Source organism: Saccoglossus kowalevskii, chromosome 19 (genome assembly GCF_978046115.1).
Source record: "Saccoglossus kowalevskii chromosome 19, keSacKowa6.1, whole genome shotgun sequence".
NCBI lineage: Eukaryota > Metazoa > Hemichordata > Enteropneusta > Harrimaniidae > Saccoglossus > Saccoglossus kowalevskii.
In genome coordinates this window covers 16351613-16364534 of record NC_140659.1, presented here as the reverse complement: position 1 = coordinate 16364534, position 12922 = coordinate 16351613, and the positions used below count along the sequence as shown (strand labels likewise).

General features: G+C 35.7%; 1 protein-coding gene across 7 annotated transcripts in view; it reads right to left on the bottom strand.

Annotated features, from left to right (window-relative positions):
• Window positions 1-12922, bottom strand: part of LOC100371246 (uncharacterized) — a 146326-nt gene that overhangs the window by 63290 nt on the left and 70114 nt on the right. For 6 of the 7 annotated variants that reach the window (XM_085493946.1, XM_085493947.1, XM_085493948.1 and 3 more), the window contains 5 exons: window positions 12238-12425; window positions 11120-11134; window positions 10567-10783; window positions 7920-9356; window positions 2993-3100 (listed from right to left, as the gene is read on the bottom strand). In XM_085493946.1, coding sequence (XP_085350072.1) covers window positions 2993-3100; window positions 7920-9356; window positions 10567-10783; window positions 11120-11134; window positions 12238-12425 — 1965 coding nt within the window. The remainder of the gene's footprint in view (window positions 1-2992; window positions 3101-7919; window positions 9357-10566; window positions 10784-11119; window positions 11135-12237; window positions 12426-12922) is intronic. The other variant, XM_085493951.1, reaches the window with a different exon arrangement.

Sequence of the window (12922 nt, the reverse complement as noted above, 5' to 3'; positions counted from 1 at the left end):
ACAACGATCAGTGATAATTTATGCAAAGTTTAGTATTAAAGTCGTAAACAAGCCATGCACAGGTAATTGTATTTGGAGAAAAAGAAACTATAAATTTAGGTGCAGCTCAGAAGAAATAATTCAGATTTTGAGCAGCAACAAAGAGTAAACGGTTAAACAACTAGTGAATACAAATTATAAAAAGTGCTAAAAATGAAAACAATAATAACAATATAAGTTAATGGTGCACATTACGTTCGGTGTTCAATCAGTGATTAAAAAACTACAAGAGAAAATAGTGAAAAACTCAAATATAAAAACTACCAGACAAACTATCAATGCAGACACATTCCATAAAATAGTTATTATTCTGAGTAGTGGTGTAAAACAGCATGGCAAGGTTACACACTATAGAACTATGGAGATGATGATGTATTTTCAAACTACTGATCAAATAGTCATCTATGTCTACTAATCAAATTGACATCTATGCCTACTAATCAAATCAACATCTATGCCTACTGATCAAATTTGCATCTACGGCTACTGATCAAATCAACATCTATGCCTACCGATCAGATTTGCATCTATGCATGATCAGATTTGCATCTATGCCTGCTGATCAAAACAGCATCTACGCCTACTGATCAAAACACCACTTATGCCTACCGAACAAATTTGCATCTATGCCTGCTGATCAAAACACCACCTATGCCTATCGATCAAATTGTCATCTATGCCTACTGATCAGATTTGCATCTATGCCTGCTGATCAAAACACCACCTATGCCTACTGATCAAATTGTCATCTATGCCTACTGATCAGATTTGCATCTATGCCTGCTGATCAAAACACCACCTATGCCTACCGATCAAATTTGCATCTATGCCTGCTGATCAAAACACCACCTATGCCTACTGATCAAATTGTCATCTATGCCTACTGATCAGATTTGCATCTATGCCTGCTGATCAAAACACCACCTATGCCTACCGGTCAAATTGTCATCTATGCCTACTGATCGGATTTGCATCTATGCCTGCTGATCAAAACACCACCTATGCCTACCGATTAAATTGTCATCTATGCTTGCTGATCAAAACACCACCTATGCCTACCGATCAAATTGTCATCTATGCCTACTGATCAAATTTGCATCTATGCCTGCTGATCAAAACACCACCTATGCCTACTGATCAAATTGTCATCTATGCCTACTGATCAGATTTGCATCTATGCCTGCTGATCAAAACACCACCTATGCCTATCGGTCAAATTGTCATCTATGTCTACTGATCGGATTTGTATCTATGCCTGCTGATCAAAACACCACCTATGCCTACCGATTAAATTGTCATCTATGTCTACTGATCGGATTTGTATCTATGCCTGCTGATCAAAACACCACCTATGCCTACCGATTAAATTGTCATCTATGCTTGCTGATCAAAACACCACCTATGCCTATCGATCAAATTGTCATCTATGTCTACTGATCAGATTTGTATCTATGCCTGCTGATCAAAACAGCATCTACGCCTACTGATCAAAACACCACTTATGCCTACTGATCAGATTTGCATCTATGCCTGCTGATCAAAACACCACCTATGCCTATCGGTCAAATTGTCATCTATGTCTACTGATCGGATTTGTATCTATGCCTGCTGATCAAAACACCACCTATGCCTACCGATTAAATTGTCATCTATGCCTGCTGATCAAAACACCACCTATGCCTACTGATCAAATTGTCATCTAGATCTGCTGATCAAAACACCACCTATGCCTACTGATCAAATTGTCATCTAGATCTGCTGATCAAAACACCACCTATGCCTACTGATCAAATTGTCATCTAGATCTGCTGATCAAAACACCACCTATGCCTACTGATCAAATTGACATATATGCCTACTGATCAGATTTGCATCTATGCCTGCTGATCAAAACATCACCTATGCCTACCAATCAAATTGTCATCTATGCCTACTGATCAGATTTGCATCTATGCCTACTGATCAAAACACCACCTATGCCTACTGATCAAATTGTCATCTATGCCTACTGATCAGATTTGCATCTATGCCTGCTGATCAAAACATCACCTATGCCTACCGATCAAATTGTCATCTATGCCTACTGATCAGATTTGCATCTATGCCTGCTGATCAAAACATCACCTATGCCTACCAATCAAATTGTCATCTATGCCTACCGATCAAATTGTCATCTATGCCTACTGATCAGATTTGCATCTATGCCTGCTGATCAAAACATCACCTATGCCTACCGATCAAATTGTCATCTATGCCTACTGATCGAATTTGCATCTATGCCTACTGATCGAATTTGCATCTATGCCTGCTGATCAAAACACCACCTATGCCTACCGATCAGATTTGCATCTATGCCTGCTGATCAAAACAGCATCTATGCCTACTGATCAAACCACCATCTATGCCTGCTGATCACGTTGGCATTTATGTCAACTGATCAAATTGACATCTATGCCTACTGATAAAATCACCATCTATGCCCCCTGATCAAATTTGCATCTATGCATACATGCAGTGACCAAATCGACATCTACATGTAAATTGACATCTATGCATGTTGACTGAATTAACATATTTGCATTAATGAGCAAAACAATAATAACATCTCCATAATGATTAGCTGGATTTCACCCAAATGACCAGCTAACTAGATAATTTGTGAAATAGGATGGAACCTTGCCATGAATATAAAAACACACATTGTAATCATACAATTGAATACATGCAAACATTCATGACTTCCTAAAATCTAGTGCATTCCATGCTACAGATTAACACAGTAAATGTTTTAATCATCATAAATAAATCAGAACTATTAGAAATTATTAATCTAAGACAACAAGTGGGGTAAGCTACTAAAGGTCAAATAAAAATAAGTTAGGAGTGGTTAATGCTAGTTAGGAATAGAATTGTTCAAATGTTAATAGTTATTGGTGCCTATACTAGCTCTCACCAGAGATGACCTGGAAGTTGGGTTCATCATAAATAACTTTGTCTTTTAAGACTGTTGATCCTTCTATATCGTGAGTCTTAATGGAAGCTTTAACATGGTGATCTGGGTCTATGGTTAAAGCGGAATGGATTGCCAGGGGAAATTAAATAATAAAAATAATTAATATAAATTTATTAGCGCGTTGTAGTCAGTAACAGCAATACATTCAGACAAAACAAATACAGATAACAATAACAGTTAGATTATTAGTGATATCTGGAAAGATGTAGGTAACCATAGTGATGCATGGAAATTAAAAATACAAGGTGCATTACGATATAGACTTCTTATAAATATGATATTAAATATTGCTGCCATAAATTTAGTTATAAGATCCACACTCGGATTATAAAATTAGTGATTTATTTCAAAATCGAGTGACTATACCCAAATAAATGTTTTTACAGTATATGCAATTATTATAAAACAAGGTATAATTATAGCAATCGCTTTTAATTTTTGAAAAATAGTAGCACAAAAGTAAGAAATTGACTTACAATATTTAACAGAATTTGAAAAAAAAAATTGTTGCTTCTCATCATCATGTACCATACCATATATAACATATGAACATTTTTTGTTTCAGGGGATGTTTTTGTCAATCGACATTTAATGCATGCATTTTGAAAGCATTATTGTAGAAAATATACATGTATTTCATTGTGGTATTATTATTAAAACCAAATCCTGTATAATTTTTTTTATTTTTCATGATGAGAAACAAAACCATTTTTTGACATGGCTAAAATGTTGAAGGAAATAATTTTTTGAAACTCAATGGTAGTTTTGAACAAACTCATCTAAGAGAATTCTGATCATTATCTTTCGTGAAAAAAGGGCAGAAATATTTTGCAGAGACAAAAACTAAAATCGATGGTAAGTAGAAATAAATATATAGTTTTCATTCATGATGTTATCCTTTTTAATACAAATGGAGAAACAAACAAAGATGGCTGAAATATTTGTTAAAAATATTTTTAAGTAGTCTCTATCCTGTATTTTAAGATGAATATGACACAGTGACACCATTCACGAGACATACAAGACTATGCCAGGTGTCGACAAATAACGGGCTAAAAAGAAATAGCAATATTATTGTGAAAAAATAAAATAAGTAAAAGATGAAATCCCATTCGCATGGAAAGCTGAGAACACCAAAAGGTTGAGTTATTATGGTGAAAAAAAAAGCATTATGAAATGTAGTTCAGCCATCTTGGCTGATGCATTGTGGTTAAGAAACTGAGGCTGTACATGTAATGTTTTAACAAGTTGAAGACCATGACAGAAGCCACAATATAGTATCCCACAATGCACTGCAAATTCAAGATGGTGAACATTATATTTTCATCACAGGGGAAAATGATTTCATCGACTGATGCTCCATAATGCATTGCATACTACAATTTTTTTTTTTTTATTCTTTTTGTACCAAATATTTTTCATACAATACCAATTTAGAATGAAACCACAATTATTTATTGCAAAATTTTAAATATAGAAATTATTGACATGTGTGTCTGACATCGATAACACATAATTGTTCATCAAACAGCAATGCATTATGCGAAATTGGAAAAGTAAACATAAATTTGATAGAATGATATTTGAAACCTAAAAAATCCCAGACACTAATCATACAGTCCGACATGTACATGCAAATACTCATGCTTTGATATATGGAACACGATATTGCTTGCAGTTCAAAGTTTAAACAACTGAAAATTCCTAGAATGGGAGGCAGCATATTCAAATAAAGTCAATATATTAAATTACTACTTCAATTTCTTACTTTTTCGAAATAAAGAAACAAATTTATCAACCAAACTTAATAATTTTATAATTTCAAATTAAGCATAAAAAAATACTGTTTTATTTTCTGATATTTTGAAAAATTTGTAACATTATTGGAATTCATATTAACAATGTGAAATTTTTTTAGTCTATGTCAATGAACAGAAATTGTTGAAATTTTTCAATGAGAATTAGGGTAGACTAATTTGTTTAAATTGTGTCTGGTGAGTACATGATTTCATTTTATTTCACTTCTCATATCTTACATTTTATTGAGAGTATGAAGCAAACATGATTTTTAATTCCATCAAAACCTAATAAATTATAGTTTAATAAAATGTAGAATTGTCTAACAACCGTATTTGCTCTATTAGTAGCACATGCATTTACAACAAAGGTGTGTCCATGGTTAATAAAATTAATATTTTTATAATTGAGTATACAACAACAACAATTAAAGATGTGCTTCCAATACAGGAAATACGGTAAATTAAATTCTTGTATATAACAAGTAACCTGTAGAATGCTGTGTGGGTAATATTTTTATATTGATTTTTGTTGCATTTGCAGCAAATAGTTACCAAACAATGAGAAGTATAATTGTGTACAAAATAGATAACATACTTTTCGTAAATTACTTCAAAAGAATTGTAAACAGGGCGAGAGAATATTTTTAATAAACATGCATTAATGGGATGATCATTACCGGTGTTATTCCGGCAACGAATAGCAAGCTACTGCCATGTTAGTAATAATATAGAATGGGTCAACAATGCAGAAAAAATTGCATGGTTTTTGAAGAAATAAAATATGGAACTCAGACAAAATGAATAATTTCCGCACACCACATCATACAATTTTCAATACACAATGTTTTTTACACTTGATTTGAAGTGATCATGATTCTGAACAAATTTCAGCGTTGTCACAAAAAAAAAAGCAGCAATGAACATTTCACTGATTCAACAGCGACTTTCATGAGATTTTATCCATGTGCACACTTTCTGAATATCAAATGGGTTAGCATTAAGCGTTTAACATGTGGTAAGGTAAGACCACAAGACTTTATGCTAGCGTCATGTCAATACATTTTTAGTGTACATTTTTAGTATAGACGAATTTTCTGCAGTTGCCAGTTCACCGAGTTACATGCCCTTTCTTCAGAAAACCTTGCAATCAGACATTATAATTTAGCCAAGAGTATAAGGTAGGACCCGTGGGAATGCTTTACATATGGAGGCATTGCTCACCATTTATTACGGTTACATTAGAATCATCGATTAGTGGAATCGTAGTTGCTATGGAGACATTCACTGGCGTTCTGAATCTTGATGTTGTTGTTGAGGGTAAAGATAATGGAAGTGCAGATGATGGCAGTGGTTGTTGTTGAGGAGGAGGTGATGATGATGGTACGAGAGGAGATATGTAAGGTGGGGGAGGTGATTTTGACTCTCGTAACCGTCGTTCTGAGAGAGAGAGAAAAAAAAACAATAGAAAGCAGAGATATTTATTAGTATAATGGGTTAGTATCACGCAATAATGGTTATACATGCAGACTGACAGATTGCTAATTTGGGATTTCATAGTAACTAAACTGAGAATAATCATAAATTTGACAATATGAGATTGACTTTCATTACTAATGTGAGCATGTGATTGGTTGTAATACATCACATGACTTTTTCCTTTGCTCATGTGATTGGCTGTTATCAGTCACATGACTGTCATCAGCAGTGTGACTGGCTGTAATCAGTCACATGACTTTGTCATCAGCATCGTGACTGGCTATAATCAGTCTCATAAAATATTTACATCACACAGGTTAAAATAATTGACACTTTTCAGGACACAACAGTCTGCATGTATTAAGTGCCTATGCAATGACATGTTGATTTTTCCAGATTTAAATTCTAGAAAATACCATACAAGGAAATTACTAATTATTAGCATATGATTTGAATATGCTAATGATATGCATATGAATCACAAGGTATTATAAATAAAATAAATATACAAGTTTTTCTATAATAATTTAATAGTTGATTATAGCTTGCGTGCCAGAATATACTACAATAAATGAATCAAACTGTGGACAGTCAATTTGTGTTTCTGGGAGGGCAGCGGCGATGTCCTTAATTGCAGTTGGTGGCATACAAATGAAGTAATACTTCTTTCAAATGGCAAATATTCTAAAACTGTGAACAGGCAATCCTTTTCATATCTCTATACACCAAAAAAACATGGTAATAATATTTGGCATAATTTTCTTGCAGTTTAATTTCATGTTTTGGTCACAAATCAGAAAACAATATATCTGATTACAAATTTGTGAATATGATGAGAATGACAAATTAAAGGAAAAATGAGTGAAAAATAATTTAGTACTATTAAATTGATGAAAAATAGACTAATATGTCAGATAGATTAACATGTATGAGATGTCTGTTCAACCAAAAACCTTCCTTATTCATTTATTCATACTGATGTCATTGTTATAGTTTAAAATGTTATTGTCATGGCAACAACACTTTAACACAATGGCAGCGACAGGGCTGAGACCTGATGCATTTATTGGCAACGTTGTAGCCATCATAGCACGACACAACAAATATCCATGTTAATTACCGCCGCCACCATACATGTAGCTGTAATAAAATTATCTCATTAATCTGTATAGATGGTGTTACAATCCTGTAAAACGATTATATTTAAGTCATGTGTCAATTTGGCATAATGGTGCCGGAGAAATGTGACAGTAAACCTGAAAGAGTAAAGAAACACAAACAGACAGACACAAAACACGAACAAAAGACACTACAATGAAGCCACAGAATAAAAATTTAACCAAAAACAAACAAAAAAGAGTGAAATAATAATAACCATTCAAAATAAAATAAAAAACACTGATCAAATCATAAATTGAAATTAAAAACCATGCAAGAAAAAGAATGACATGCAGCAAAGCATGCTGGGAAATTAAGGTGAAAGTAAACTGTTCAAAGCAATTTGTTACTGGTTTGATGCATCTAAAAGCCGGGCAAGCTATTTCAGCATTTCCAAATTCAAACGATCATGATGAGTATGTTATGCCCCTCACCAGTCAAAACAAACACGTTGGTATCAGCAATCTTAGCCATATCTTCTACCGGTCTCCAACCATCCTTTGAGGCTATGTTCAATTTCACAGGTGGGGATTTCATCTCAACTTTGGGTGGAGATGGTCTTGGGGGTATAGTCGGGGAGGGTATAGATTTCCGATGTGGGGGCTGTGCATTGTAAGGTGATTGTACATCAACACGCAGTGGTTGTTTAGAAGTTTGCCATGTTTGAGGTTGTGGAAGGCGCTGTTGCTGTTGTTGTTGTGATGGAGGGGATATTGGGTGATGGGGTTCTTGGTGGGTTGGTGGAGGCGGTGGTGGGAGTGGTCTTTGTTGTGAAGAATCTGGCTGCCACTGCTGAGGAGGGGGAGGTGGAGGGGGAATTTCCTGCTGGGGCTGGGTTGACTGCCATGACTGAGGCAGAGGGGGTCTCTCTTGCTGATAGGAACTGGCCTGATACTGCTGTGGCGGTGGTGGCCCCTGTTGCTGAGGTGGTCCAACCTGATATTGTTGTGGGGGTGGTGGTCTCTGTTGCTGTTGAGGGAAAGCCTGATACTGTTGTGGGGGTGGTGGCCCCTGTTGCTGAGAAGAAACAGCCTGATATTGTTGTGGGGGTGGTGGTCTCTGCTGTTGAGGGAAAGCCTGATACTGTTGTGGGGGTGGTGGTCTCTGTTGTTGCTGAGGAGAAGCCTGATACTGTTGTGGGGGTGGTGGTCTCTGTTGTTGCTGAGGAGAAGCCTGATACTGTTGTGGGGGTGGTGGTCTCTCTTGCTGTTGAGGAGAAGCCTGATAGTGTTGTGGGGGTGGTGGGGGTGGTGGTCTCTGTTGTTGCTGAGGAGAAGTCTGATACTGTTGTGGGGGTGGTGGTCTCTCTTGCTGTTGAGGAGAAGCCTGATACGATTGCAGGGGTGGTGGTCTCTGTTGCTGTGAGGAACTATCTTGATATTGTTGTGGGGGCCCCTGTTGTTGAGAGGGATTGGCTTGATACTGTTTTGGGGGTGTTGGTTGCTGAGGGGGGTTCAGTTGCCATTTTTCAACTGGTTGCCTTTCTTGCTGAGATGTAACGACCTGTTGAGGATTTGCCTTATGATATATCTGTTGCTGTAGTCTTTGTTGGGTAGGACTGGCATGGTACTGCCCCTGTGGTAGCAATGGTGGTGATGGCTGTGGTGGGGGTGGTGGAGGGGAAAGCTGTTTTTCTTGCGGAGGAGGAGGAGACCTTACTTGTTCAGGGGGGCATACTGATGGTTGGTTGTAATGTTGTTGGGATGTGACCGGTTTGTATGGAGGGCTAGTCAGAGGTGCCTGATTTTGTGTATTGGTGGCAACATTGGGGTTATCCGAAGCCTGTTGACTGGACAGTGTTGGAGCATATAGAAGTCCACCTCCGTAATGAGATGGTGGTGGTGGTGGTCTTGGAGGTGACTCCTCTACTCCTGAAGATATTACATGGAAAAACGAATGAACAGTTATTTTGGATAATTATAATATTTAAAATATGTATATAACATAACATCAACGAAATGACCAGACCAAATGGGGTGAGAAATGAAAATGTAATATTTGAAATTCCCTCTCAAAAAGTCCTAATCGTGGGATTGATCTTTAAGCCTATCGTCAAAAATATGTACAAAGTTTAGGTAATGCTATAGACTGAGATACTGTGATCTCATTATCGGGTTTAGACAATAGTTTAAAATTCAGAACCTTGATACCCATTATAATTCAAAGATTAAATAAAGAAATAATCCAAGAAATAATTAATAGGAAATACATATTGGTCCAGTAAATGTCAAATCCCATTTTTAGCTATAAAATAAAATATGAATTTAAAATGAAACAAATACATCAAGATCTCTAGCCCCTAAAACCTATGAAGTGCTTATAGTTTGAAGGCGAATTAATTTGAATCCAACTTACAATAGGAATATGAAAATACAAGTAGGTGAGTTTAAATCTAACTTAAATCTGAAAGTAGTTTTAGGTTGTTAATTTCTAGGACATTTTTAAGAGGGAAGGGTACACACAGTGATTTGTATCATTTATGAAATAATGAAAGTTACTACGAAGAATTGTAATAGTTTTATGGTGAACTTAGAACTTTAATAAAGATTAATAAATTAAGGGGGCAAGGGGGTAATACCTCTTTTACCAAAACACTGAAAAAAGACAAATAAACAAACAATGAACGAGTAATGACAGGTAGAACTTTTTGGTAAAACGACACATTTTTTTAAAACTCACTGATCTCTGATAAAAGTAGTGCACTCAGAGTATTGATCACAAGACACTGTGCAAACTGAACTCTCGTACACAAGATACGTTAAAACAACATGTGACTGTAGACAACACACGAGGCATTATGCTACTTTCCACACATGACCTCTGACCTTTCAAAATGATTACAAAATTTCCTGATTCAAACTTGTTCATATTTTTGGTTAATTTTATTATAATTATAAACGAGAATTCTTCATATAGGAAACCTGCAGCTCATGACACCATTCGGTCTCTATGAGTACAAATGTATATCATACGTGTCTTACCTTACCATAGGACTACATGTACATGCTCATTCATTGATCAACGCAAACATATACACACATACATAAGAATTAACATGTGTTGGTTAATCTGAAGGCCTACCTCTATTATGCTGCAATATCGTGACAGTCGGGCTCTGTGTACTCGGTAACCCGCTGGGAGTAGGGCCATTAGTATAGTTACGATGACTAAAAGCCCTATTTGGCAAACTATTTGATTCTGACAGATTTTTGTACTCATGTGTGGTTTCATCTTTAGGCGGTGGGGGAGGCGGCTTCCAGGCAAAACTTTCAGCTGGTGGAGGAGGCGCCGGAAGATCCTGCAAGAAAAGATATCATTTTCGCTGAGTACACCTGGTCAATGAACCATACATATGATCTTTTATGAAAGGAGTTGAGATGATTGGCTACTGGTCATGAATACCTGGGAAATAACTGTTTCTGCACAACAAAATATAAAAACTGTTACTAGGATTCTGTGAATAATGACAAAGTTGATTTTGCAGTTCAAAGTGTTATAAGCGAGGTCAAAGTTCTTTTTGAATTGAAGAAGCGATGACTATATTGTAATACAAGCATTCATGATGATATAACGTGAATATTGCATTCTAAATTCAGTTTGTCAGTAGTCTTGGTATACACACATATAATCTTACCTCGTTATCACAATCCTTTGGGAGCCAGATAGAAAAAGAAATTAAATGCATTTAAAATTGTTTGTATCAGTATATAGCACCTTCCAGCCATCAACACAGTTTTGTAACATTCCATTGATAATTTTAGAAAAACACAATTTGTTTTTTTTCATCTGTCTTGTTATTCTCTATAGTATATGTTACATACTAAACGCCTAGAGGACTTGGACAGTACTTTGTTTGGAACTGAACCAAATCTATGCTAACAAATGACCACATTCAATTTCTCTTAGTAGTAGTATGCCCTCTATACATAAAGGTGGCATGATGCACCACTAACACAGTAATTTCCTGTTACGTCATGTTACTGTAAAACCATTTATTTTCACTGGCATTTAGATTTATTATTTTGATGTTTTGAGCAATTTTAAGTTCATGAAATCGACAGGAAATAATAAGCTCTATAGTTATGTTACTGTAAAACCATTTATTTTCACTGGCATTTAATTTTATTATTTTGGGGTTTTGAGCAATTTTAAGTTCACGAAATCGGAAGGGAAATAACAAGCTCTATAGTTATGTTACTGTAAAGCCATTTATTTTCACTGGCATTTAGATTTATTATTTTGATGTTTTGAGCAATTTTAAGTTCACAAAATCGACAGGAAATAATAAGCTCTATAGTTATGTTACTGTAAAGCCATTTATTTTCACTGGCATTTAGATTTAGTATTTTGATGTTTTGAGCAATTTTAAGTTCACGAAATCGGAAGGGAAATAACAAGCTCTATAGTTATGTTACTGTAAAACCATTTATTTTCACTGGCATTTAATTTCATTATTTTGGGGTTTTGAGCAATTCATGCTTAATAATTAGCTATAGATATTTGACGATGATCATTTTGTGAAAGTAGTTATTATAGTATCCCCCTGGAAGCCCTGCATTTTGACATTGAACTTTAATTAAAAAAAATACGAGTTCAAAATCAAATCGTTCAATTTTTGCTGCAGATGTTTGGGTCATCACCATTTTATATCACTATTTAAAGGAATACATTAAAAGTTACAGCTATTGTGGTTGTAACTGAATCTGTGTCAGAATCTTTGCATGATAACATGGACATCAATGTGCCCCTTACCTGCATTCTCTTCTCTGTCTTACTCTTGTCGTTAAGTTCAACTTTGACTGGTTTAAATTCCTTTTTGTCCACCTGATCACCACTCATTCCAGGTTTCCAGACAGGAGCAACGTTAAAATTAGCGTCCCGCTGTGGTGAATTATATCCACTTGGTATCCGAGGTGGCGGTGCCCCTGGTGACCAGACACCTATAGAAACAATAAGATAGTGTTATCTCTAAATGGAATCTAAAGATATGTGCAAAACGTAAAGTTGGGACTTTTAATATTTGACTAAATGTTTTTGAACATTTCATTGTTTATATGTAATTAATATATAAAAAAAATCAACAGATTGAAACGGATAATATGAATAGCTGAACAGAAAGCTATGAAATCAAGCACTGAAACCAATCCCATAAGCAGTCAATGGGTGGAAATGGGTCATGTGCAGGGCTGAACAGAAAGCTATGAAATGAAGCACTAAAACCAATCCCATAAGCAGTCAATGGATGGAAATGGGCCATGTGCAGAGCTGAACAGAAAGCTATGAAATGAAGCACTAAAACCAATCCCATAAGCAGTCAATGGGTGGAAATGGGCCATGTGCAGAGCTGAACAGAAAGCTATGAAATGAAGCACTAAAACCAATCCCATAAGCAGTCAATGGGTGGAAATGGGCCATGTGCAGAGCTGAACAGAAAGCT